The sequence below is a fragment of the Dioszegia hungarica genome, assembly GCF_025882075.1.
Source record: "Dioszegia hungarica strain PDD-24b-2 chromosome Unknown MKK02contig_25, whole genome shotgun sequence".
Classification (NCBI taxonomy): Eukaryota; Fungi; Basidiomycota; class Tremellomycetes; order Tremellales; family Bulleribasidiaceae; genus Dioszegia; species Dioszegia hungarica.
In genome coordinates, this window is record NW_026515779.1 from 1,009,893 (window position 1) to 1,035,605 (window position 25,713).

The following is a 25,713-nucleotide window of genomic DNA, read 5'->3' on the forward strand; positions in this document are numbered from 1 at the left end:
AGGCTTTGGGGAAGCTCAGATGCGGGAGACGTTAAAAAGTCTGGGAAAGCATAGCTGGGATCTGGAGTCATATGTGAGCTTCCCTGCATTCCGCCAAAACTGGCGCAGCTGAAGCTGAACAGATAGCTTGATGGTGTCTCGAAGGAGGAAATTCTGACTGTCATTGCTACATCCGGGCTTGTACGTCCCTCGGCGACCTCGACCGGTTCCGAGACGGACGACTTCGTTCTAGCCCTCGCTCGATGGTTCAAGTCCGACTATATGAAGTGGATCGACCCCATACCCTGCCCGGACTGTAAAGGACCGACAAAAGGGACCGGGTCGACCAATCCTACGGAGGGTGAACGGTCAGAAGGAGGAGGAAGAGTCGAGCTACACCAGTGCGTCAAAGGTGGATGCGGTGCTACAAGGAGATTTGTGCGGTATGGGCAGATACGGCCGTTGATGCGGACAAGAGAAGGGAGGTGTGGGGAATGGGCGCACCTGTTCTACGCGTTTCTACGAGTCGCGGGGATCGAGGCACGATACATCTGGAACAGGTATGTCTGAGCTGTAGCTAGCATACCTTGAGAGCAGCAGCTGATGTTAGTAGTGAAGATCATGTATGGGCGGAGTATTGGTCGGCAGCCAAAGAGCGTTGGGTACATGTGGATCCCTGGTGAGCTTCCCCGTCGTGTAATTCTGAGAATCGAGACTGATGATTCTTAGCGAAGCAGCTGTCGACAAGCCGTTTCTGTATGAGAAGGGGTGGGGCAAGAAGCAGTCCTATTGCCTGTGAGTTGGTTACGAGCTCGATGTTGCTACCGTGCAATGCTGATCTGGCAGTGCTTTCGGTTCCCGCGGGGCGGAGGATGTCACTGCCGTCTATGTCGTCGATCAAGCCGGATGCGAACTTCGAAGGCAAACAAAAGGCTGGAGGGAGCATATTCTCGCAGTCGTGAGTCGTCCGATAGATCACTGATAGCGTAGAGCCGAGCGCTGACTAGCAGGCCTTGGAACAACACACCATCTCTCTTCAGGCGCAAAGACCCCACGCGGAGCTCGAGGGCTGGGACTACATGATCCGAAAACAGCACGAATGGAAGTTGGACGTGAAGAGACGTCTGGCCGAGGCGGAAGAGGAGGAACTGGGAGGGAGAGTCAGCGGACCGGAAGAGTGGAGGAAGATGCGGGACGAGATGGGGAGTGATAAGGTCCCCAGACCCTCGTTCTCGGGTGCGTACCCTGATTGTCCGAGTGGACAGTGGAGCTGATCAAAACAGTGACAAAGCTTCTACACGACCTCAAATCCTCCGATGTGTATCTCTTCGGCGATGCTGTTCGAGCCGGCTCCGGCGTGGTGCTCACGACACGATCATCGCAGGCCTCGGGTGTCTTCGCCGATGTCCGCATAGCGCAGACTACGTCTTTCCGGGCGACAGTCACATTCCGGATGTTCGCACCGCCTGGAGCGCGCGAGGCAGATGGGATGGCCATCGTCTTTTCCAGGGATAGGAAGCTAGGTCTCGGAGGGTACGGGCTGGGTTATTCTGGCTTGGGTGGGAAAGGGGATTTTGCGGTCGAGAGTGGGTGCCATGACTCTTTGATCAGGTGGAAGCTGAGCTGATATCAAGCAGTCGATACCTACCGGACTCAAGATCACGCAGACGACCCTCCAGCTCCGCACATTTCGGTTCACTCTCCACCTGACGCACACCACCGGAATAGTATAGCCTGTACGAAGCCTGGACAGGTCCCCTTTCTCAGCGACGGCAGGCTATGGACGCTGGAGCTGGTCTATGATGGGTTAAGCCGCCAGCTGGTTGGCTGGATGAAAGGCAAGGACGATGCGAGCAAGGAAGGAAAGGTGGATGAGATAGGGCTATGGGAGGTGTCGGTCCCGCCGGGGGAGGGGCCGGGAGGCGACTGGTACGTTGGCGTGACGGGGAGTTGCGGGGGCCTATGGCAAAAGGTCAGTTGACCATCATCGGCAAACCAAAAGGTCGGAGCTGATCGTGTAGCAAGAGGTCTTGGAGTGGAAGATCGATGAGGTGGTTCTGAGCAAGGCAGCGTCAGATACGGAGCAGATATGAGGCTGAACTACATCTTCTGCCTATCTAGTTTACACTATCATGCCCTTACGCCCTGCTATGCTACTAAAGACTATCTACTCCACCATTCTCTACGGACTGAGTCTGCTCTACCTATAGCATCAGACTGCGCCCCTGCTACGATACCGCCCGCACTTTCTGCCCCCCTCCCCTTTCCCTCTTCACCTACACCCCGTCTTCCACTAACCGCCAACCTCCCCGTGCCTATGGCCGCCGCCCCCTCATCTCTTGTAGAATGGTATTCTGAACCCGCTCAACAACGCCCTCGCATTCTCCTGCGCCCTCTCTCCCTTCTGATTCGTCTTGAACACCATGTGGAAACCGTGGAGCTTGGGATAGCTGTCCAGGTTGGCCTCGATCTGCGGGAAAAGCCCCATGGCGGTATGTGGGAGACCGACGCTGACTACGCCGCCGACCGCCGAAGGAGATGTCTTGGACGCCGATGCGAGGGGGATGGCAAAGCCCGGGAACTCCCTGAGCCGGGGGAGAACAAAGTCCACCAAAGACTGGATGAAATCGTACATCGCCTCTCCCTTCAACTCCACCTGCGCGGCGACCGGCATCCCCGCTCGCAGCTTGAAGGCCGCAGCTCCTGATTTGGAAACGATGACTTGCACGCCGGTCGATCCGCTCCGCCCATCTCCTTCCTCCGTCTCCCCAGAAATAGCCCGGAGCGCCATGATGGCCGACAATAATGCCTGCTTGTTGCCGATAGCTTCCTTGACCATGGTGTGTACGACGATGGACTCGAGACGGGGGACAGTGCTAGCCGAGAGCGCCTTGGCGGCGGGACGGGCGGGACGGTTTCCGCGAGGAAGGGGAGTAGGGCGGTTCAGCTCGTATGCTGTTTTGAGGGATGCGGTGGGAGGTGGAGGAGGGGGTGTGGGAGTAGAGGAGAGGCGATGATTGTACGTCATGTAGAGGAGGTCGGAGGCGAGGGTCTGGTCATAGTGTGCATGGTAGCGGGATGCATGGGTGGGACCGAGGTGGATGGAGGGGAGGACGAAGTCGGGATTAGGGGTGGAGGATGGAGAGGAGGCGTAGTGCCGAGCCAAAGTGGGTGTAGGGGTGACGATCGCTCGAACAGCTGCTCGTGATGAGCTGGCGATAGCGCGTGCAGATGCGGGCGACATGATGCTACAGGGACGAGTGTGCTAGCTGTTGTGGTATTAGCAACAAGTTGTATCAATCAACCAGCCCGAGCCCAGCGTGAACTTTTCGACGCTCTAAGGGGGAGGCTCGTATAAGCTTTCATTTGGCTCGTTGGGTGGGCGGCTACTAGCGGCTATGGTATCTGGGGTCTGAGGCGAGGAATGAGGAGGATCAGCGTTGCTATCATACATGCAGTAGCGAAAATGATTCGCGATGTAAGCAACACCTGAAAAGGCACACAGTAGCACAACGCTCCACACATACGATGTGCCGCACATACGTATCACCACTATGCACTGTTGCTCAGTATGCAAGTCCTCTGGACGCGCAGCATGAGTCGCAAGCGCAAGAGTCGCCAGAGCCACTCCGGCGCACCGGATCCGGGTTCCCCCGGCTTCAGGCTTGTGAATCAGTCCCTGATGCATTATCAGGGACCAAGCTCCTATCAACTTCTATCCATGCAAGCTATCATGTATCAAGCCGAATGCGAGTCAATGGCTCCATCATGACCATGCACGAAACACCAAAAGAGAAGGAGGGTCTCGATGTGCTCGACTCCTCATTATGGAGTGGGGCCGCCGGAATGCCCTCCCTGCCTGGCCTGCCATTATGCGTTTGAAGGAGAAATCGACAGTCCACGTAAGAACGGACATTCAAGCACCCAATTTCTGCCAGGTTACATCAGGATACACGCTGCGGGGACTCTGTAGGGTCAGGTAGGTATGTAAGCCAACTCGGGTACTGCGAATAGACTGCCAACGGATGAGAACAGATGAAGCTTGAATGGCTGGAGAAATTGCTGAGAAGAGTAACAATCCCAAAAGTTAAGCGCACAAGGGGTCGGCTTCGCGGATGGCTCCGCCGATCTCGGAACAACGAGCAGAGAGTCCTGGAGGGCTCGGATCCAAGAGCGATCTAAGGCACCAGGTCCGAGCTCAGCGGTGTGGCGTATGTACTAGACTCGTACTAGGGTTTCCTTATTTGACGTTACAAGTACATGATAGGTACCTATAGGTACCCTGAGGTACTCGCAGATCTCCGAGTACGTACTCTTCGATATTTCGGCACTGACGTTATGATGGTACCGGAAGCGAAAGCGAGCCGAGGTTTACCCCAATCTCACTATCATCCCCGCCAGCGATGTCCACTTACTCTTTCTAAGGCCTTCCTGCTCCTTGCCCTTACTGACGAGATGTGGCTCGCATGCCTCAGCTGTCGACGCTTCGCTTCCGAACGAACGAGACCCCAAAAATTGACCGATAGGTGCCAGCGTCCGCGATGTCCCGCTAGCCTCTGGTCACCACTGCGGCCTTCCAGTCATATATAGCTGGAATCCAAGAGCCGAATGAGCCTATCCCACATCTCTGAAACTAGTCAACACCTACATCAGCTCCGTGCGGTCATCACTCGCCACAATGTTCATCCCTACCTTCCTCCTCGTGGCCTTCCTCAGCCTCTTCGCGCAAGCGACGCCTTTCGGTCAGCTCTCCTCGGCCGGAACCGCTCGCTCACCTCTCCTCAAGCAGGCGACTCGATCCCAGGTCATCAAGCGCATGACCCGTCCTCGTCAGTTGCAGAGACGGGCCAGCCCTGTTCCGTTTCCCCCATCCACTTGCACCGACTACACATCGACTGGCACAGTCCCATACGCCGTCTTTACCGGTCTCGACTACAACTCGGCGTCGGGCTATACCAAGCTCACCGGCGTCGCCACTCGCGAGGCCTGTATCAAGATGTGTGAATCGGATAGTGGTACGTACCGAGCTGCCTTAGCTTTCGCCTAGACCTGGCGATCTCGAGCTAACGATTGTAGCTTGTATCGTGACTACCTACACCTCGAACCAAGGTACCTGCTACATTGTCAGAGTGGCCGGTAGCTACTTTAAGAATGGCCTCAACGCCGCTACCAGGGGTAAGACGTGTGCGCAGGAAAGCGCGGCCACGTGTGAGTCGCCTTCTCAGCTTACGCATATGAGCATGCTCGGCCAAGCTGACGAGTACAGCTGGCTTCTCAGGTGTCACTTGCTGCACCCAATATCGTGCGGCTTAGGCCAGGATGGCGAGATGTCATTGAGTATGGCATGGAGGGGGATGGCTGAGGCCGGCCCCGGGGGGATATATGGGAGGGAGGACAATTTCTGGGCAATTGGGATACATATAATTAGAATGCAAGAGTGTCTATCAAGGCCCTACCCATCAGACCGTCTATCCTCAACCTGAGACCGAGCACATCTGCCGATATACACAATGCTAGAACGATGAGAGCAGCTTAAAAACGGGCAGCGGTCCCTTTAGTCCCGAGATTCCACCTCAACCCGGACCCGCGAGCTAAGCCGATGAGTGCCAGCAGTCAAGTCAAATTCGGGATGTCCGGTCAATAGTCATCTATGCATCACCATCTCCTGAAACAAGATCACATCTGACGGTCAACACGGATCCCACCTGCCGGTAAAAAGGGGCTCACCATCTTCCCGCCCGGAGCCGCAAAGCCATCCTCCATTCTGCCTCCTAACCTTTTCGAGCTGGAGAAGATGAAGCTGTCTACGAGCCCGGCTACAGTCAAGACACCACCGATGATGGCGCATGATCTGATGGTGTAAGCTGAGAGAGCTGGCCGGCAAAATCTGACCGGCGAGCTTACGATGTGAGGAAGTGTGCAAATGATTGGCGTGTTTCCGTATGTATGACCTTCATGGGCGATATCTCGTAGCTAGCGTATATCAGCTCAGGTTCCGGAGTGATCCATAACCTCCAGCCGGCTAGCTCACTTGACAAAGACACCGGGAACACCTTGCATACCATGGCTGGTAACGTCTGTCCTGATCAGCTCGAGTTCTCATAGTCATCAAAGGGGCAAACTTACGACCGTGCTCGTCTCGACTTGGGGCATCACCCTTTCTCAGGTCCCGCTCATACTGCGTGACCGAGTACTGATGTGTGGGAATGTGCTCTCCGTTGAGGTAGACGAGGTCTGTCGAGACAACCTTGATGAAGTCTAGACATCAGTCAACAATGCAAACCTAGGGACAATAGCGAATCTGCAGACGTACATTGGAACATGTAATCAGCTGTCAAAGTCAGCTACGCTTGCGTACTCTTCGCTCCTTTGCCCACTCACACTCCTCGGTATGTGCCTTGACGCCATACAGCGGGTCCATGATGCCCAGCTTTGTCCGGCTCATCATCTCCTTTCCGATGACCTTCTTCTCCTGAACATCGTCCATGTCGGCGGCAAACCGGAACTTGTTGATGATGTGGCCAAAGTCGTGGTGGTTTGAGTCTTTGAGGTAAGGGACCTGGCTGTTAGCTACATTCCGATCCTCTCGCAGAGGCGAAACTGAGAATCAGCTCACGAGCTCCTGCATCTGGACCATGTTGCTCCGGAAGGCCCTTCCGGGAGAGAACTGCAAGTTGCCGACGACCTGCGGGATCAGACAAAGTCGAGCACAGTCTCGACTCAGGTCATGGATGGCGCACCTTGTTGACCCGAACCTTGCCCGCTATTCTGCACCCTTCGGTGTTTTGCTCCTTGACCTTGTCGACCCATCCCTCCTGTACACATTGCTCGATGCTCTGGGGATCGTCAAAGGACCAGCCTTTCCGTATGTAAGCCTGGCGGACGTCCTCGCAGGAGTTGCAGCAGCTATCATGTCAGCTACGCTGCATAAAACCGTCGCCTGGAAGCTATGACTCACCCGCTTGTTGGAGCTGAGGCGCCATAACACGATCCACAGTAATTTGGATCCTTGTTCGCGCTAGCCTGCTCGACATCGCTGACTAGCCCTGCGATAGTCAGCCCGGATGCTCCAGTCATTCTCGCAGCGAAAGGGACATACGCCCATTCCGCAGCGTCTCGAGCTCGTACCCCTCCTTGCTGACCCTGGTCTTGGTGATATCGTGGGTAACATCGTGCTGCTGTTCTCCCGAAATATCCATCACGTCCAGAGCGAGCACTGATATGTGAGCTTCTTTACCCCTGACCGACGCAGTCTGGAAAGCTTACAGTAACAAGGTATTCTTGGGAATGTCACGTCCACATCAATGACGAGCTTCTCCCCTCTTGACCTGTCCACCTCGATACTCGGCTCGACGTGAATCCGGCGATAATCGATGAACTCGATCATCATCGACGACAGGATGATGGACAACGATATGAAGGTCACTGATGATGGTCAGCTTCAGCACTTCGCTTCCTTCTCCAGAACGGGCTAGCTCACATAGCGCTCCGGTGCGCGTCTTGATTTTGACATCCTCCATGGTCTACGCGACTATCAGCTGCAGCTCCTCGTGATACAGCCAACTGAGCTGACCTTTCCGAACGCGTCAAGGCCCTGGAAGGTGCCCATGAGGCCATTGCGACCCATCTTGATCAGCGCCTGTCAGCGAGATTTGAGTGATGTGGGTGAGGAAGGCAGTTAAGAAGGTGGACTTCCGTGAGCTCGACAAGGTGGTGAACGGGACCAAATTTCGCCCAAGTTTCAGATCCTCCCTATGCTTCGTTTCAGGTCTATACCTCATCCACATTGCAAGCATACATACTGCACCACATACTGAAGCATCCTATCGGATAGCCGCTTAGGAGAGGAACCGAACGATACCCATAACTCCACTAGACGAGCAAAAATGAGCGGTGCAGAATACGTTACCTTCGACACGAACGTCGGGCAGTTCACGGTCGAGCTGTATACAAAGCACGCGCCTAAGGTGAGCTGAGTGCGTGTACACCTGCGGAAGCCTTGTAGCTGACGAGATGTAGACATGTAACAACTTCAGCAAGCTGGCGGAAAGAGGATACTATAACGGCGTTGTCTTCCACCGGATAATACCAGTTAGTCCTCTTCTCGCCTCCTTGCCCTCGCTGTTCCTGTCAAATCGTGGCAGATGGCTCTTGTTTCGGGCAAAGTGGTGGCTGATCATGTAGGGATTCATGATCCAAGGAGGAGACCCAACAGGAACCGGTCGAGGCGGAACATCCGTCTATGGCGATAAGTTCGCTGACGAATTACATCCGGACCTGCGCTTCGTCGGTGCTGGGATCTTAGCAATGGCGAATTCTGGACCCAACACAAACGGTGAGCGTCTGTGCTGCCCTCTCATACAGCTGCGCCTGCCAGACGAAGAAAGATAGCTGATGGATCAGGATCGCAGTTCTTCATCACCTGCGTGAGCTTTGCCGATCCACCTCCACTCCCCATCCATCAACCACCCGTCAGTGTGAATACTTGCTGATTTACAGGCACCAACACCATTCCTCGACGGCAAGCACACCATCTTTGGCCGTATATCATCCGGTATGAAGACCGTCCAGCGCCTAGAAGCGGTCCGGACGGACAACAACGACCGGCCAGTAGAGGATATCAAGATCCACAAGGCCAGGCTGGGCGAGGCGGGGTCGCTGGAGATACAACAGGCATAAGGACGTCTATCAAGATATAAGTCACATGGGATCTAGAACCCAAATACCTCATTCGCTCGCCTCCGGATGTCCGCTTCGCCAGGGGAAAGATCTGCTGGGACCTCGAAAGCCGCCATACCCATCCTGCTTATCAGCTTCGTCGACGCCGCATAATCCAGCTGTGCTACTTACCCGTTCTTTGCTGTATCTCCAACAATGTCGCTCTCCCTGCCTGTACCCTGGAACTGGCTCTCGCCGACTCCACCGGGAAAGTCCGGTGGGGGAATCGCTTGAAGGAACGACTCGCGCTGATCCCTCACGTACTGAGCATTGATGGCCGTCAGCGGTACAGTCGGGATGTACATGACGGCTGACGGGCCTTGGCCCTGATGTGTCGACTCGACAGCATGGACCACGTCTGAAATCATCAGCTTGTCCCCCGCCTCTAGGTGGATTTACCCACCACAATGCCACCAAGCCTGATCTCCCGGCTTCACCCTCGGGATACTGACCATACTCCTTTCCAGCTCAAGATGCGGATGCGTCTCGTTATTCAGCTCTTGACCTCGTGCGAGCGGTGCACCGGGGAACCGTGTCGATTCCATATCGAGAACCCAATTCTCGGCGGACAGGTAGTCCTCGTGCGAGAGTGCCGATCGCGGCTGGAGCTCTTTGAAGAGTGGTCGAAGGAGAGTGTATGCGGTCTGTTCTCGGATGTGGGGATAGACGCGGAGTGTTCCCTCCTTCGGCCCCGTCGAAGAAAGGGACGTCCAGCCTTGGAAAGCTCGGAAGACGCCGCACTGCTGATCAGTCCGCGTCTTGATCGGGGAAGAGAAGGAGACTGACCGACCCGGCTCCATCGTACATGTTCTGATTCGCCTCCACCCGATGATCTAATCCAAATCAGCTCATCCGCCACTACTTCTGGGGAAGTCACTCACCCATCTGCCATGCATCGAACGCCTCCCATCTCCCCCTCAGAATCTCGCCATACACACTACGATACCGCTCATCCTCCCACCGCTCCACACTCCCGCCATCCATATGCGGACCCAGCGCGAATTTGGCATCTCCCGGATGCCTGATTCGGAGTCTGTCGGCGTAGGTCAAGGGGGTCTCAAGGGAGACGGGCGCGGAGGGCGGGGCGGAGAAGAGCTTGAGGAGGGCGCGTTGGGCTGCGAGGGCACGGGGGTGAGAGCGGGCGGCGAGTTGGGGTCTGGACCAGCTGAGGACCTGTGAGTGGGTGAAGCGGGAGTATTAGAGCGCTTGGCTGGACTCACTAGATCTCAAAGACCTGCTTATCATTCGCTGGGAAGCCTTTCACTGATGGATTGAGATGGATGTAAGTGCGGATGTCCTCGAGCCACTGTTGTGCCTGTGTCCGGATCAGCATGCCTCCTTCCTCGTTGTCGCTCACGCTCCATCTGCACTTATCGAATTTACCTCCTGTTCCGGGATCACACCAGTGAGGACCAGCGTTCCACACCGCTTGATATCCTGAATTGTGCGCTCCGACGGAGCCTCGATTAGCTCTTCATAGCTGACCGTTGGAATCGACTGCTACCGTCAGCTTCTCGTCTTGAAGCTTGACCTTCTGGTCACAGACGACGAAGCAGGCCAACCTGTTGCTGCTTCCTCTCAATCTCGGGCGCGAGCTGCCTCAATCGCTCGATAAGGCTCCTCCAACTGGCCGTCAGTCTCGCTTGATTGTCCGCATCGCCGATGATGAGACTAGGAGGTCAGATAGCCTGCCGTATAGCTAGGTCCGCTCGATGCTTACTGCTTGAGCTCGCCAAACCGGGCGGGAAGAGGAGTCTCCTTTTCCCCCGAAAGCGAGGCGAAAACAGAGCCGATCTGGGAGGATCAGCTACTCCGCTAGAGCGAGAGACAAGCGCACTTACGTCGCCTTCCTTCCTTGGCTGACGCGCGACAGCGGCCGCTTGCACAGACGGGGACAGTGAGGCCACAGGCCGGCTTGCGGGAGACACAGAGAGAATATCAGCCGTTCTTCTCCGTGCGAGGCGACGGGATGAGTGGGCCAAGATGGGCATGGTTCCTTGTAATTTCCGGTGAGTGATCTTGCAGGCTGGAGGAGGATAACATGCGCAAACAGAGAGCCAGAGCCCGCTATATATGCACGCCGGCTACAGAGGCAGAGACAAGATGCGCAAAGAGATCAAGCGGTCACCTGCCGCAAAAACAAGGTGTTTAGCAGTTTAGCAGCGGCACCTGACCGGCCCGGAGCGGCCCGCAGCAATCGGCCAGTACTTCTGATGAACCGCCACATACATCTCTGCGCTGTACAACTCGGCTAATCATACCCCCTCCCACTCCGCTTCTTCCCCTCCTTCACCTTGAAGTGCTTCTTGTTACTCCCTACACCGCTCCTCGGCCCCTCTGGCGGCTGGAGCAACGGCTGTCCATCAGGGCCCAATCGCCGTTGGTGCGGGTACACCTTCTGCCTAGAGTACCCGAGTCCCTCTTCCTGCTCCATCGGCGCCTGCCTTCTACCGCTGATGACTGGACGAGGAGCCGGTCCCGACTCGGTAAAGTAGTAGTCGTCGAGCGCCGCGGCTTTTTGCTTGCCTGTCCGCGTGGGCGCCGAGGCAGCGTTGGCCTTGATCTGGCGGGAGGTTGCTTGGCGATCACGCAGGCCGAACGGAGTGGGCGCTTCTTCCACCTGATTCTCCGATTCCGGAACGGTCGACTCTGCATCGTCATCCTCTTCAGCGCCAGCTGCGGGTGCACGACGGGCAGGCGCCACAAAAGTATCGGCGTTCTTGGTGACGTGCGTGGCAGGGGCGCGCTTCCGGCCATTCCGGAACTCCTCTTCCAGGCGGTCGAGGGTTTCTTCCCGACTGGTCCGCATGTAGTCGTCGGCTGTCATGTTGGGCGGAGGGTGGGCGAAGAGGAGACGGGCGTTGACGTAGTCTTTGAGGATATGGCGGGCCGCGCGGGATGTATCGGGCATACCGAACGATGCACGGGTCATACCTCTTGCGACTGTCTCATCAGCCACACTCTCACCACCCCAGCTGACAGAACTTACTGGCATATGCCGAAAGCATCTCTTCCCAGCCCATCTTCCCCGTCCCGCCTTCTTCCACGCCGACCACATCAATCCTGATTCCGTACGTCCCCTCGATAATCTCCCTCGGTATCCGCCGACAGAGCAGATCTACCGGCGCAGAGTACTCCTTCATCTGATCGATGGGAAGCACTCCGTCCACCACCATATCCGCCTGGGTATTGGCGAACTGAGGGAAGACCAGACCGGGACAATCGCAGAGAGTGATTTCGTCCGAGAGGACGAGAGTCTGGAAGTGCTTGGTCTTTCCGGGAGTGGAGGAGACCGAGACCTTTTTGGAGCCGAGGAGGGCGTTGATAGTGGATGATTTACCGACGTTGGGGTACCCGACGAGTCCGACGACAAGTTTGGTAGGGGTAGGATCGCGTTGCGTGGCGAATTCTGATAATCAGCTCAGGATCACTCGCACTCTCCCGGAGCACATTCGACGTACCGCTGAGAGGGGGTGCAGAACCGATGAACAAGTCCTCCAGCTCCGTCACGCTCAATACCCTTGTCCGAGGGTGCTCGTCGCCCTCCGCTGCCGTCTCCGCCACCTCCCGTGCGACTTCCTGCAGCGGTACTGTCTGCCCCTCGGTCAACTTTTTCTCCACCTCTCCTGCCAGCTCTGCATCCTCCGTATCTTCTCCTTCGGTTGACCATCCTTCTTCATCGTCCCCAATATCCAGCTTGTCCACCTTCGCAGCAATGTCCTCGTTGTCGTCGGATTCCGGCTCGACTTCTTCTCCCGACACCTCCTCATCGTCTGATTGCTCCGCGGCATCTCCTTCCTCCTCATCGCTCTCCTCCTCCTCATAGTCCCCCTCAGCCCTCCGTCTCTGCTTATCCGCCTGCTCGAGAGCAGCAGCAGCGTTTGTAGCCGAGAAGAAAGCGTAGGTGATGCGATGACGTTCAAAGTAGTCCGCCCATACTCCTCTAAACGATCAGCATTACTTCCCGCCACCATTCTATCGTTGAGGACGTACCTCTGCTCAACAGTCAACAGATCCGCCTTATTGATCAACAACAAACTCCTCCGCTTTCCCTTCCCTGGCACCGCCGCTTCCGCACTATCATCCCCAATCTCCTCAACGTACGCCTCAAGATCGACACAGCGGAAGCCGAGCGGATTCCGGGCGTCCACGATCTGCACGACCAAGTGAGACCGCTCGAGGACACGCCAGAGTTGTCGCCAGAGTTGGATGTTGCGCTCGAAAGGTGTCATGAGGAGGCTGGAGTCTTCGCCTAGTCTGGAGAATGAGCTTCATTTTAGAATGTCTGAGTCGAAGATAGCTCACGCTGCTAGGCTCCGCCGCCAGTCGAGGAAAGATTCTCGCTCCTGCTTCTCCAATTCTTGCCGGGTGGTATGTCTCGTCCATGCGGGTCTAAAGCGTCAGCTACCTTTCCCTTGGATGGAGCAAGGATAGCTTACCTTCTGGGCACCCTCAATTCACTCCGCAAGTCCCGCTGCTTCGCCTTGACCACCTTCTCCTCTTGCTCATTCAGCAAGAATGGGTTCTCGCCGCTTGTGGACACTCCAGGACCGGCGATAATCCGCAATTTTGATCTTTCTGCACCATGTCAGCTATCACATACTGATATGAACATTTCATGAGCAGACTAACCCGTCGTGAAGTCTGCATCTGCCAATGCAGCATTGGCGAGGAATTCATCCAGGTCTCGCTCGTGGGTGACCGACTGCAGCGGGTTCGACTCATCCAGCGAGTACTGTTTGGATCAGCTGTTGGCTCTCATGTGTATACACAGCCAGCGCATGGGGAGCACTCACCAGTCCGCTCTCCTTCGGCGCTACAGCTTCCTTGGCTTTCCGGTTGATCAGCGCCTTTCCGAGGCCTGAGCTGGATGCTTTCGTTCGTGCAAGCGGCTAAGGGGATCAGCACAGATCTCTGATATAGTCAGCCCAACTGACCATGGCGTCAGTATAGTTTTACTGTATGCTCGTAGAGAGATGATATGCTATGAAGATGAGCCATTTGCTGGTGGACCAAGGTGGTCGAAGATTTCAAGCAGTGACGGAATCAGAATTATCGCTCTCGTCATCGTGCTGACACATGAAACACCAGCCATGTTTCAGTGTCGCCACGATCAGCAGCCCTTCCCTCCTTCTCTCGTTTGCCTCTCATCCTCGATATCGCCACATCAAGACATGTCGATACCAGTCCCCGCTCCCACACCTCCTCCTATCTCTCCGACCCGTCTCATACCGGACACTCCCTCAACCGATATGTCGCTGACGTCCACTCGCTTCCCGGTCGAGCTGCTCACCCAAATCGTCAAAGATCTAGCGGCGGGCGACGCTCAGGCAACCATGGCGACTCTCATGAGAACGTCGCAGCAGATGTATCAGATTGCATCGCCTATGCTGTATCGTCGGCCTTCACTTCGGACGGAGGACATCGATAGCTTCTACCCCAGCCCTCATGCCAGCAGGCGTCGCCCGTCTCTGTCAACCCTGCTGGGAAGCGATGCCATGGCGATAGACACCGCAACGAGCATCCGCCCACCCGGGCTGGAGGACCAGACGACGTTGTGGAGGCGTGTGGAGGAGCTGGAGGTACGGGGATCTCTACCCGCAACTCCGGGGGAGGGCGGTCCAGACCGCTCGAGCTCGCAGCTGAACGGGGCGGGCCTGGCGAGGTTACTAGAGGGCACGATCAACGCATGGCCTGTTGCGAGTATAGCGTTCCCTGCTTTACGTTACATAGCCTACACCGAGTGAGTACAGCAAGTCTCCGCCGTGCAAATAGCTCAGGCGAGCTCACAGCTGACAAGACAGGGGCGATGATAGAGGCACTTACGAGCTTAATATTACGATCCGCCCAATTGTCGACACAGACGCGTCGCTCGGGGACACCCCCGCTCCATCTTCTCCCCCTGGTCTATCTGCGCTGGGATCACCGGCTTCGCCAAGCATCGGCACGTGCATCGGTAGCGGATCTCGGTCGGTCGGATCGCCAGCTCCGCCCGAGGAGCCGTCGGAATGGGACGTCTGCGTTTCACTCGAATACCCTCACAACGTCGGCCTCAATCCATCGTCCCTCTCGTCCATCAGCTCGGTCCAATATTGGCTCAAGGATATAGCAATCGAAGGGAAGATCAATTCTGCGGCACTGCACGTCCCCAATCCGGAGACGCTACCGGAATGGATCGGCTCCTTCAGGGGCAGGCGGAACTACGTCTTCATCCACGGCCCACAAGGACCACTCGAGCCGGGTCAGGTGGAAGTAGAAGGAGGCTCGGAAGCTTCGGACAGCGAAGAAGAGGAGTCAGCACAGGATATAGAGCTTGACCAGATCGCGGACCGTCACTTCGACATCTGGCACGACTGTCTCACCCGTTCAGAGGCGAGGTTTGTAAAGGTTTTCGGAGCCTTTCAGCTTGCATCCCCCTTCACACCCGGCGACTCAGCCTTTCTACGCACGCTTGTCCTCGAACACCTCGACTCTCTCGGATACGGCGGCGAGGATATCCAGAGCGATCCGGACAAGCACATCAGATCAACGGTCTGGTTCGCGCCCGAAGACCACCTTTGGCCACCCAAATGTATTTGTGATGGGGAGGATCTGTCAGTCGCGGCCACTGTAAGTCATTAGGATGCACGCTTGTGCAACGATGCCCCGCTGACGTTACTACAGGCCGACGCGCGTCCGATGCTTGCTCGTGATGCGTGCCATCTCGCCAGTACCATGTGGGAGCTTATGACTATGAGCCACCAGTACCATCAAAGCTTGTTTTGGTAGTATCGGTCCACACGCTCGACTGCGCTGGTCCCCTTCGTCCCCGATCAACCCATACGCACCTAGTACCTGATACCACTGTAGATCACCATCCCGATAGCACACCTAGCTTATATTAGCGAATATTACGTAGATGCTCACCCCGTCCGAAAATGACTGGATCAAGTGGACGGTCTAAGGAGCCTAGAACCTCCCGCTTTGCCTGCAAGTGACTCCCTACCTCGGTGGACTCCGCGGGGCGTGAACAGTCATGATGATGAGCATGGGTGGCGAGTAGGCACGGGATTGGCAGATCAGAAACGCGGAGCGAGCGGGGAAGCACAGCGATCAGCGGCTCGAGCACGAGTGGAAAGGTTATTGGTTCCTGCGTTGCTAAACTCACAGGGTCTGGCTTTGCTCTTCTGCATCTGCGCGACAGCTTCATTCCACACCTGCATACACAATGACATACTACAGTAGCACTACTTCTTTCACATTTGCTTCCCATGCGATAACAACCCTTGAAACCGCACCCTGTCCTTGGTTCCGGACCTCCTCTACATTCGTTCTGCGTGTCGAATATCTTGAGTCTTCTCCTCATTGTGACTAATGACGGGGTGAACAGTGTCGGTGTGGTGGTGCTGAGCAGAGGGCCGTTCCTTGCGCCACGCCCTGTACGCGAGGAAGCAAGACTGACACAATCAACTCTAGAACCACTTGCTTCGCGGCGGATCACTCACAAGAATGGCGAAAGGGAGCTCAGGCCAAGCAGCAATGACCATGAACTTGACGTAGGCATTCTGCCAGCTACGACGAGTCAGCTTTGGTCACAGACGAGAGACAGCACCTGGCAGAGACGTACTACTCGGCGGGAATGGTGCTCGCGCCTTTGATGACAGCATCAGGTAGCTGAGTGTTGCCAATGAACCCCTTGACACCGGCCTCCCTGGTCCGACCGAAGATGGTAACGGGGATGGCTGAGGCGAACATGAGGAGGGTGTTGAGGGTGAGCATCAAGGGGCTGAGGAAGAAGACCTTGCGGGAGAAGCGGTCAACGGGGCGAAGGTGGAGCGAGTAGAGGAAGAGGATGAGAGAGCCGACCTGGAGCGATGTCAGCTATTGCCACTACCCGGCCTCGGGAGACGAAGGCAAGACTCACTGCTGCTCCACCGGCTCCCACGCCCAACGCCCATCCAGCGTTGGTCAAGTCATCGGTGTTGATCTCAAGACGCACTGCTCCTGTCAGCTCGAGCCTAGCAGCACTGGCGCAGAGCACTCACCACCGGTCGCAGCCGCCGTAGCTGTCTGATTGCCTACGTTGATATTACGCTGGCGGAGGGCGTTGCCACTCGCCGCCAAGGTGAGGGTACAGAGAATGGTAGAGATGAGGTAGATGATGGAGTCTTTGCCGAACGCCATGCTGGAGTGCTCTCGGTAGTAGGTGATGGAAAAGTGAGTGGCTGAGTGAAGACCGTGTAAGAAGTGTCTGGCAGAGGATGGATGGGGCGAGACGAGCGCCTCTCAGGCCATATATAAACATTTTGGGCAGACAACATGTCTGGTCCGGGTATCGACTTTGTGTGTGCCGGTGTGGATGTGTCAAACTGTGAATGTAGTAACCTCAAACGGAGCTAGTGGCCTTCGACAGGCATCTCATAAGTGGAGCAACATCCCAGATCGAGAGGTCAGGTGGACCATGCCGTAAGTGTTTCAGCCGGCACTCGTGCGCCCCACAGCCGGATTCCGCGGGGCTCCCGGGGTATGCGGCTTGTAATCTACCGTGCGATCGGGGTGACTACCTATTTCGGGAACCGCAGAGAGGCTCCGGCGGAGCGGCACGCGGCGGCCGAGCGAGAGATCACTTCGGCACATGATCAGTGCACACGATATAGCTCTGCTGTGCCTTTCGCGGACGAATGGTAGGGAAAGAATTATAAAACGATACTCCGCTGAGGTTGGTGGTGGTGGGGGTGTTGCAATCGATATTGTTCGATTGCGTGAGGATCTCGGCAGATGCTCACATGTATCTCAGTCAACGTCCGTGATATTCGGGTCTTATCTCGCCGACGGGCATGCTCATGGTGGATGGGCACTCGGTACGCTGATGACATCGGTGTAGTGGCGCTCTGCTATGGACGCGCTTACTGGCCAAGGCAAGATGCGTGTGCATATTGGCTCTTCAGTTCAACCAAAAGAAGCGACGACTATTGATCCATCCGTGCACCCATACTGACCGAGTCAGCTCATCATCCCCCGAGAAAGATGTGATCTACTCACGATGAACTTCTCGCAATCCACCGCGATGGTCAGCGGGTTCTTGTCCGGTGTCTCTAGTCCCAGCTCCTCGGCCTGTGCGCACCAAGCCCCTCCCAGGCGTACGCACTCCATCTTCTCCAGGCCGGCTTCTGCGGTCGTCACAGAACCAACGTAGATCTGACATAGGAGTCAGCAACGTACCGCCGAAAAGATGCTGATCGTAGCCTACCTCCCTCTTCGCCCCTTTACGAGCTGCAAAGCGAGTAGAGCAGACGATTCGACCCTTTGGACCGAGAGCACCCTTCTCGATCGACGTGACTGGGTGACAGCAGACAAGTACTGGCGGGATGCGGAAGTCAGGTAGGGTCTGGACGGAGAGAGACGGTATGGGACTCAAGCCCTCAGGCTCGGCGCTCCCGCTATCGCCTGGGCTGGTAGTGACCGGGCTGATGGCCGCGAGACCGATTGAGGAAGGGGATCGGGATAGCCGACTGGCATGGCGAGATCCCGAGGAGGAAGAGGGCGCGGTAGGGCTGAGAAGCCGGTCGGATCCACTCATTGAGCGCTTTGGAGTTGTGCGGGCGGACGATAATGACGACGATGTCGACTTGGCTAAATGGGGCCGAAGCAGGGGCAGTGTGGACGATCTGGTGGGCGTTGCTGATGGGGTTGATCCGACACGCTGAGCCGGAAGAGGAGTGGTAGTGGATCGAGAGGGAGGTTTCGCTCCTGGTGTGGAGAGGAGTTTCGGCTTGACGGGCGAGGGGCGCGAGGCGGTATCAGGGAGTGCCTCGACTCGATTGGGATCTGGAAGTCGCCATTCGAAGCGATAGCAAGTATCGTAATTGCCGCACTGGATATCAGCGCTGCTCGGTCGTGGACCGCACAGAGTACTCACTACCATGTATCTTCCGTCCAGGCCGAACCAGCTGATCGGAATACGAGTGCTTCCACCGGACCCGACTTCGGAGACAGCAGATGACAGACTTGCCAACCTGTGCTGAGCCACCATCCGCCGCTCCTCGACGGAGAAGACGCTGATCGAGCCCTCCATCATGATCGCCAGGACGGTATCGCCGATGATTCGAACTTCGAGGCAGTACTCGGCTTGAGGGAAGCGCATCAACCGCTCGCCAGTCCTGTGAAGTCAGCTTGTAAATCTGACCAGCTGATGGGCGGACATACCGGCAATCCCAGATGTAGATGGTCTTGTCTTGACCGGCCGAGACAACACGCTTGCCATCTATACTGCACTCATCAGCTCCTGTCTACAGTCGGTTTAGTAGCCTCGACGTACGCGACTGAGCGCACTCCGTGGGTATGCCCAAGCAGGACATGCTGGGATCGCCACTCCTTCCCGACCTGCTGCCAGATCTGGACCCGCCCATCGGAACTACCGGCCACCAAGATCTTGTCGGCGGGATGAAAAGCTAAACAAGAGATAGCTCGAGTTGGCGAGGTCGAGATAGTATGTATGAGATTGACGGTCCGCTGGTCAGTTGAAGCGAGATATGGAACGCGCCAGACTTTGATACTGCTCTCATCAGCTCCAGCTCGCAGTGATGCTGGTGACAGCTCACGATCCGTCCATTGAGCCACTAAACAACGTATCGTGATGCAAGACCACAGCAACGACATGCTTCAAATGACCCTGAAGCACCTGTACGCACACTGGCTATACCATCAGCTGCAATCTCGTAGCCCATGCTCCATCTTGACCCACTTTGGCAGATCTCCAATTCTTCTCCCGATGAAGCATTCTTTTGTATACATCCTCCCTACAGAATCAGCACACCCCCGCCTGTATAGTGCGGAGTACTACTCACCACTCAATCTCGCGACTCGGCTCGGCTCTATGAGCTTGCACCCGCCAAGCGAGAGCCTCCGACCCCTCCAGTACAAGGCAACGCGCCCTCCAGATAGACGCCGACTTGGTGATGTCGTGATACGCCCTGGACACCTAGAGTCGGTCAGGCGATCCAGTCCTGTGCCATCGGCAGAGACTCACCTGTCTCAGAGACACGATATCGGAGACGTCCAAATACTCCATCACTGTGGGTATGATGGTAGCACCGAGATTGCCGAGGATGTCGAATCGGGACCGTTTATACCTCTGCAGCACGCCGATTTGCGATGATATATCAGAAGGTAGGCAGCCTGGTGGATCAGCTACGACAGCTCTAGATGTACATGATAATTGATGGACTCACCCTCCAGGACCATATCCAGCATCTCCAGTCTCCCGCTCCTGTCCAAAGTCCGCATTACCTCCCTGATCGTATCAACATCCACCTCCTTCCCCTTGCCTTTACCACATTCCCCATGCTGCCTGAGAAGATCGTCATACCGTGTCTCCGCCTCACGTAGCCTCCCGTCGAGCTCGTGTATGCTGGCTGCTGACGCTGACTGGGCGCGAATGAGAAGGTTTCGATAATGCTTGATTTCCCGACGATGGGATTCCTGGATATCGCTCAGGCCATGCTGCTGCTATCAGCTGTTTTCCCCGAGGGCAGTAGCTGCATCCACAGCAGCCCAACGTACCACATCCTCCCCATCGTCCCCTGCGCTCTCGGTATGCAGCTCCCAGCTCTCATGCTCGATCACCCTTTCACCGCCGTCTTTCCCAGCCTGCCTGCTCGAGGTCGGGACCGGCCTATCCATCGCGCCTCGAGGGGTAGGCTAGATCTCGAATTAGACGGTCAGTCCCTCAGATACCAAGTTGTGTATCAGATAGAAGTCAGACTCTTCCGCGCAGCTATGATCAGCTTCGCGTTCACCCTGTCCCTCGCAGCTCTTGGCTGACGCGTAAGATGAAACGCTCGCACGGACTTCGCAGATTCAAGCTTCTCGACGCGAAACTCAGTTCACACAGCTCGTTCGCCGTCCAATCGCCAGCGTGGAGGGTCCAACTATGCTCAGATATCGTCTGCTGTTCCACCTTCAGCTGCTCAAGCGCTCAACCAGTGTAACTCATCATGCAAGAGCATCTGAAGAGAGAAACTGACCGAACGACAAGGTCCGGCTGGACCGGTCCACCGGCGTCCGTTAGACCGGTAACGTAATCGGATGATGAGCCGCAGATCCGGTCGCGTTCTTGGCTTGTTGCCGCTTGGGTTGATAAAGCTCGCGTTGACCGCTCGCACATCCCCATCATCGGCCTAGTACAACAACAGACCATCATGCCTATCGTCGAACGTGAACTCGCCGGGTGGCAACTTGCCTCCTCCTCGCCCAAGACCGGCACCTCCATCTCCTCCTTCTCCCTCGAGTCGTCCCCCGAGGCCATCTTTGGCGGCTTCAAGTGGACGCTCGACTTCCCTCTCTCCAACGCCTACCGCACCATCCTCACTGGCCCCGACCGTCCGCGTCCGCCACATGACAATGTCATCCTCCGGTCCAAGCCCGTCGACTTCAAACTCACCTCCCTCGACGCCAAGGCGTGCACCGCGACTTTCGACTTCCCCTCGGCTGGTCCGGCCGAGATGGACGGCGCGGACGACAAGAAGCGCTTCTTGAAGCTCGACTGGTCCTCATCCCTCGTGCTCTCCTCTTGGGAGTTTACAGACTCTTCCTCGGCGCCCGTCCGGATCCTGCAGGACCTACCGAACCGGTCGTACGGGCTCTCGGAGCACGGCGTCGCCCGCCGCTGGTATATCCCCCTCAACAACCTCCATCTTGGCGGCGGAGAGCGAGGGGGTCCTATCGACCTCTCACAGCGGGCGTTCCAGATGCACGGACAGGACTCGGCGCACTATGACGCGTATGAGGGTGACCCGCTGTACAAGCATACCCCATACCTCATCTCCACGCCTCGGCCGACCGACGACGGCAAGGCGCCGGTCTCGACCTACGCTATCTTCCACGCTACCAACAGCTTTGGAATTTGGGACGTTGGGAAGCAGCACGATGATCCGAGTGGGTACTTCAAGAGTTACACCCAGGACTTTGGCGGGATTGAGGAGTGGGTGTTGGTGGGTAAGGGGGTGCCGCAGGTGGTGCGGACATGGGGAGAGATTGTGGGCATGCCGAAGCTGGTCGGAAGGGATTGGCTGGGGTATCTTGCATCCGGGATGGGTCTCGGAGAGACAGTAAGTCCTCCTCAGTCCATGAAATGGTGCTTTACTGATATCCAGGATGAGCCGAAAGCCCAGTATCTGCTCGAAGGCTGGCCAGAGCTTTGTAAGAAGCACGATATCCCCTGTTCCGCCATGCACGTAAGTCCGTCCGCCATTCGTGGCGAGGCAACCAGCTGACCATCAGCTCTCATCAGGCTATACTGCGGACCCCAAAACAGGCGACCGGCTCGTCTTTACTATGAACAAGGAGCGGTACCCTGATTTCAAGAGTATGGTTGGGGTCTTCCACAAGGCTGGAATCAAGGTCGTGCCCAACATCAAGCCTTGTGAGCGGATCTTTGGCTCGTCATGCTTCAAGGAGAATCAAGCTGATACTCTAGACATGCTGGCCAGTCACCCACACTACGAGCGCGTGCACAAAGCGGACGGTTTCTTCCACAACCCGCACACTGGCAAGTCGGTCGAGGTGCGCATCTGGTCTTCCGGAGTGGGGACGACCGCGCCGGGTGGATGGAGCGACTTGACGAGTATCGAAGGGAGGGCGTGGTGGGCCGACGGTGTCAAGAGTCTGATCGACCTCGGTGTCGATGGGATGTGGAAGTGAGTTCTTCGTTTACCTGCAGGATGGTCAAGCTCATCCGTCAGCGATAACAACGAGTACTACCTCCGAGATGACTTCTTCTTGGCCAAAAACGAGGCGCCGCATGAGTTTGCTTCACCAATCGAGGGGAAGCAGAATGTCGGTCTTCTGGGGAGAATGATCAATGTGAGTAATTGACTGCGGTGTGGGGTCCACCAGTACTGACACCACAGACCGAGATGATGGCCAAAGTCAGTAATGACACCCTCGCCGCCGAGCTGCCCGACCGGCGTACATACGTCCTCACCCGATCCGGGAACGTCGGGACTTTCAAATACGCCTGCTCCACCTGGTCCGGCGACAACTATACCAGGTCAGTCCTCTCTTGCACTTTGTTCTTGGCGCTTGGCTAACTCTGTAGCTGGCACAACATGCGCGGCTCTCAGCCAATGCAGCTGAACGCCGGTCTCTCTCTTCTGACAGCGTACGGTGCGGACGTTGGCGGGTTCGGCGGACCTCTGCCCGACCCAGAGCTGTTTGTCCGTTGGGTCCAGTTGGGCGTGACGCACAGTCGTTTCTGTATTCACAGTTACAAGCCGAACAAGGATGATCCGAGCGGTGCGGCCGCGACTAATCTGCCATGGATGGTGAGCTACCTTCAACGACTCATGACACTAACCGACGTGGGTGCTGACATGGTAGTACCCCGAGATGCTGCCTATCGTCCGGAAAGAGATAAAGTGGCGATACGAGTTCCTCCCCTTCTTGTAAATCTTGTCTCTGTCAGCACAAGGTTCTGGCTGATCGTCTAGCAATTCGCTCATGTGGGGTTCTCACCTGCACGCGGTAGCGACCAACCTGCCCCTCTTCTACGGCCCCTTCGCATCCGACCCTGAGCTCTACACCGAGCCCCTTCTGAAAGGCTTTGACGCATGGATCGGTCCCGGCCAGCTCCTATCCTGCCCCGCCCTCTTCCCCGGTATGCTCACGCGCGAAGTTTACTTCCCCAAATCATCACCTACCGACACTTCCCTCTACTTTGACTTGCACGCGCCCTTCCGGTCCTACGCCGCCGGCACGCGCGCCACTATCGCTACCCCACTCGAACACTTTGGGCTGTTTGCGCGCGAAGGTTCCGTCATTCCGGTAGGAAAGGACTATCATACCGTCACGCAAGAGAAAGGTCCGGCGCGGACTACGCCGGACGGCGTAAATGTCCAGCTGGAGAGCGAGGGAGGTGTGGTGGGATTGGACGATTGGCGCGGGGCGCTCATCTTCCCCGGCAAAGAGGGCAAGGAGGAGGCCGGGAGGTGGATCGAGGATGATGGGATTTCGATGAAGCCGAAGAAGAGCGTGGTGGAGGTTACGTACAAGGGAGGGAAGGAGGAGGTTGAGGTCAGTGCGAGGTGGGAAGAGCATGGGTTCCCGACGCTCTGGGGAAGCACGGTATGGGTCGCGTTACCCGAGGCGGACGTGAGGGTCGTCAAGGGCGCAAAGGAGGGCAAGTGGAAGGGGAGGAAAGTATGGGCTGTGGAGGTCAAGTAGGCGTGAGCGTTAGATCTTGTTCGGTATCATTGGGCTCTATCAGTATTGGCAGCAAAATGCATTGTCTTCCTCAGGACGTCCGGCTAAGCATGCCCAAACACCTTGGTCGGCTCGTACAACTTGTCAATCTCCTCCACCTCCTCCTTGGTCAATTCGACACTGACCGCCTCGATCGCGTCCTTCAACTGTTCGATCTTGGTCGTCCCAATGATAGGAGCAGTGACGAACGGCTTGGAGGTGGACCATGCGAAGGCGACGTGCGACATGGGGATCCCGCGCTTCTTGGCGATCTCTTCGATCTCGGCGATGATGGCTTGGGTTGCGGCGCTAGGTTCGCCGCCGAAGGAGAGCTCCTTGGAGCGGTCGGTCGATTTCTCGGCAGAGTATGGGCGGCAGAGGACTGCGATATCAGCACGGGACAGGAACAAGAGGATGAAAGTGAGACATACTGCCACCTCCGAGCGGGGACCAGGGGATGCAGCCGACACCAAAGTGCTGCAGGGTAGGCATCATCTCGCGCTCTTCCTGCACTGCGTCAGCTTCCCTACACATTTTACCAAAGAAGTCTGTAGATACAATAACTGACCTCCCGATACATTGCATTGTGGAAGTTCTGCATGCTGATGAACGGAGTCAAGCGGTTCTGAATGGCATACTCTATGAAATCAGCTGGTGTCTCCGGAGTAGAGAAGATGATAGCCCACGCTGCATGACCTGGAACTGCCAAGCCCAGCAACTCGACATGCCGATGTATCTCGCGTACCCAGCCTGGACTATGTCGTGCAGCGCCTGCATGGTCTCTTCGATCTGACTTGTCAGCTACTGGCTATCCAATGAGACGTAATGCCCAACTTACCGGGGTATCATTGTCGAAGCGATGGCACTACCTATATCAGCTTCTCATCCTTCGTCTCCACAGAGGCAGACGACGGAAGGTTTCAACTCACCTGGAAGACATCGACATAGTCCGTCCCAAGCCGCTCGCACGATGCCTTGACAGCCGCAAAGATGCGCTTCCTGTTCAAACCAGAGTTATTTACATGGCCTGCGGGACCGTACGATTCCGCATCGCCCCACTTGAAGAAGGTCTTGGTGAGGATGACGACGCTCTCCCGGGGGATGTCGTACTTCTTAAGGAAGGATCCGAGGATGCGCTCGCTGTTGCCTGGGTATGTCAGCTTGTCTGCATACTATCGCTGCTGGTATACAGTAAGCTAACCTTGACTGTAGGTGTCGGCGGTGTCGAAGGTCTAGTGGGTCAGCTAGCTGCTGGAATTGTAAAATCGTAGAGTAGTAAGCTGATGTAGACGACAAACATACGTTGATACCATTGTCGTAGGCGTACTATCCGTATCAGCTGAAGGTCCTGACAATGACAGGCCCAGACCCACCTTGAGGTGCTTCATAGCTTCCTCCTCCTCAAGTACCCAGGTCCACTTGTCCTTGGGCCGCTTGACACCGTAGCTCATACACCCCAGAATGATCTTGGAAACCTAACGCTTATCAGCCAACTTGACCCTTAGGAACGAGCCGCTGGACAAGGTGGACGTACCTTCAGACCGCTTTTTCCAAGGTTGACATATTTCATCTTATTTGCTGTAGCTGCTGCTGCCATGTTGACTGGACTAGTGTGGCGATGGTATGAAGTGAAGGAGGGCAGGGGGGTTCAAAGGCTGATCAAGGTAAGGCTGATGCACCATGTGCGCCATGACCGACGGCCAGCACCTCCACCCAACCCATCCGCTCCGCTGGAGCCCCACAGCCACCTATCTTCCGACGGAACCATGCAGCATTCCTTGCCACGTCTCGCGCTCG

The 25,713-nt window shown here is 56.4% G+C and overlaps 11 protein-coding genes across 11 annotated transcripts; 4 read left to right on the forward strand and 7 right to left on the reverse strand.

The window, feature by feature from the left end:
* Positions 1-210: 210 nt before the first annotated feature.
* Positions 211-1,960, forward strand: MKK02DRAFT_20445 (uncharacterized protein; the record flags this gene model as incomplete). The annotated part of the gene is made up of 7 exons (XM_053086256.1): positions 211-539; positions 593-658; positions 709-774; positions 826-934; positions 987-1,215; positions 1,263-1,565; positions 1,614-1,960. Coding segments are annotated over 7 exons (1,449 nt in total), but the record flags the coding sequence as incomplete, so codon positions are not given.
* Positions 1,961-2,311: 351 nt separating this feature from the next.
* Positions 2,312-3,223, reverse strand: MKK02DRAFT_20376 (putative 60S ribosomal protein l7, mitochondrial precursor; the record flags this gene model as incomplete). Its single annotated transcript, XM_053086249.1, has 1 exon — positions 2,312-3,223. The coding sequence occupies one exon, from the start codon at positions 3,221-3,223 to the stop codon at positions 2,312-2,314; it is 912 nt and encodes a 303-aa protein (XP_052942360.1).
* A 1,434-nt stretch (positions 3,224-4,657) lies between these two features.
* On the forward strand, positions 4,658-5,292 carry MKK02DRAFT_30360 (uncharacterized protein; the record flags this gene model as incomplete). Its single annotated transcript, XM_053088028.1, has 3 exons — positions 4,658-4,994; positions 5,056-5,187; positions 5,246-5,292. 3 exons carry the CDS (start codon positions 4,658-4,660, stop codon positions 5,290-5,292), a joined length of 516 nt encoding a protein of 171 aa, XP_052942361.1.
* Positions 5,293-5,655: 363 nt separating this feature from the next.
* MKK02DRAFT_35407 (putative ER to Golgi transport-related protein) lies at positions 5,656-7,606 on the reverse strand (the record flags this gene model as incomplete). Its single annotated transcript, XM_053089168.1, has 13 exons — positions 5,656-5,830; positions 5,884-5,952; positions 6,011-6,056; positions 6,106-6,237; positions 6,293-6,310; positions 6,361-6,538; positions 6,596-6,664; positions 6,720-6,885; positions 6,938-7,025; positions 7,079-7,195; positions 7,246-7,404; positions 7,460-7,502; positions 7,553-7,606. The coding sequence occupies 13 exons, from the start codon at positions 7,604-7,606 to the stop codon at positions 5,656-5,658; spliced, it is 1,314 nt and encodes a 437-aa protein (XP_052942362.1).
* Positions 7,607-7,865: 259 nt separating this feature from the next.
* On the forward strand, positions 7,866-8,658 carry MKK02DRAFT_35408 (putative cyclophilin-like peptidyl prolyl cis-trans isomerase; the record flags this gene model as incomplete). The annotated part of the gene is made up of 5 exons (XM_053089169.1): positions 7,866-7,946; positions 7,999-8,070; positions 8,164-8,314; positions 8,383-8,405; positions 8,479-8,658. The coding sequence occupies 5 exons, from the start codon at positions 7,866-7,868 to the stop codon at positions 8,656-8,658; spliced, it is 507 nt and encodes a 168-aa protein (XP_052942363.1).
* Positions 8,659-8,690: 32 nt separating this feature from the next.
* MKK02DRAFT_35409 (uncharacterized protein) lies at positions 8,691-10,688 on the reverse strand (the record flags this gene model as incomplete). The annotated part of the gene is made up of 10 exons (XM_053089170.1): positions 8,691-8,781; positions 8,830-9,055; positions 9,101-9,437; positions 9,484-9,530; positions 9,579-9,862; positions 9,918-10,012; positions 10,081-10,194; positions 10,260-10,368; positions 10,418-10,491; positions 10,539-10,688. 10 exons carry the CDS (start codon positions 10,686-10,688, stop codon positions 8,691-8,693), a joined length of 1,527 nt encoding a protein of 508 aa, XP_052942364.1.
* Positions 10,689-10,948: 260 nt separating this feature from the next.
* Positions 10,949-14,035, reverse strand: MKK02DRAFT_35410 (putative GTP-binding protein; the record flags this gene model as incomplete). Its single annotated transcript, XM_053089171.1, has 9 exons — positions 10,949-11,640; positions 11,687-12,106; positions 12,159-12,640; positions 12,691-12,954; positions 13,003-13,089; positions 13,137-13,275; positions 13,330-13,432; positions 13,494-13,589; positions 14,033-14,035. The coding sequence occupies 9 exons, from the start codon at positions 14,033-14,035 to the stop codon at positions 10,949-10,951; spliced, it is 2,286 nt and encodes a 761-aa protein (XP_052942365.1).
* Positions 14,036-15,998: 1,963 nt separating this feature from the next.
* MKK02DRAFT_30364 (uncharacterized protein) lies at positions 15,999-16,860 on the reverse strand (the record flags this gene model as incomplete). Its single annotated transcript, XM_053088029.1, has 5 exons — positions 15,999-16,133; positions 16,182-16,248; positions 16,304-16,542; positions 16,601-16,674; positions 16,722-16,860. The coding sequence occupies 5 exons, from the start codon at positions 16,858-16,860 to the stop codon at positions 15,999-16,001; spliced, it is 654 nt and encodes a 217-aa protein (XP_052942366.1).
* Positions 16,861-17,625: 765 nt separating this feature from the next.
* MKK02DRAFT_40895 (WD40-repeat-containing domain protein) lies at positions 17,626-20,358 on the reverse strand (the record flags this gene model as incomplete). The annotated part of the gene is made up of 12 exons (XM_053091323.1): positions 17,626-17,670; positions 17,719-17,846; positions 17,899-18,550; positions 18,596-18,836; positions 18,883-18,945; positions 18,995-19,231; positions 19,278-19,372; positions 19,421-19,475; positions 19,524-19,657; positions 19,706-19,854; positions 19,908-20,181; positions 20,239-20,358. The coding sequence occupies 12 exons, from the start codon at positions 20,356-20,358 to the stop codon at positions 17,626-17,628; spliced, it is 2,193 nt and encodes a 730-aa protein (XP_052942367.1).
* A 518-nt stretch (positions 20,359-20,876) lies between these two features.
* Positions 20,877-23,898, forward strand: MKK02DRAFT_20737 (putative glicosidase; the record flags this gene model as incomplete). The annotated part of the gene is made up of 9 exons (XM_053086307.1): positions 20,877-21,785; positions 21,831-21,911; positions 21,958-22,099; positions 22,154-22,373; positions 22,419-22,539; positions 22,587-22,726; positions 22,775-23,000; positions 23,056-23,120; positions 23,166-23,898. 9 exons carry the CDS (start codon positions 20,877-20,879, stop codon positions 23,896-23,898), a joined length of 2,637 nt encoding a protein of 878 aa, XP_052942368.1.
* An 83-nt stretch (positions 23,899-23,981) lies between these two features.
* Positions 23,982-25,486, reverse strand: MKK02DRAFT_35412 (NADP-dependent oxidoreductase domain-containing protein; the record flags this gene model as incomplete). Its single annotated transcript, XM_053089172.1, has 10 exons — positions 23,982-24,298; positions 24,348-24,423; positions 24,485-24,555; positions 24,603-24,705; positions 24,755-24,781; positions 24,846-25,063; positions 25,118-25,148; positions 25,219-25,242; positions 25,290-25,391; positions 25,451-25,486. The coding sequence occupies 10 exons, from the start codon at positions 25,484-25,486 to the stop codon at positions 23,982-23,984; spliced, it is 1,005 nt and encodes a 334-aa protein (XP_052942369.1).
* Between the last annotated feature and the right edge of the window lie 227 nt (positions 25,487-25,713).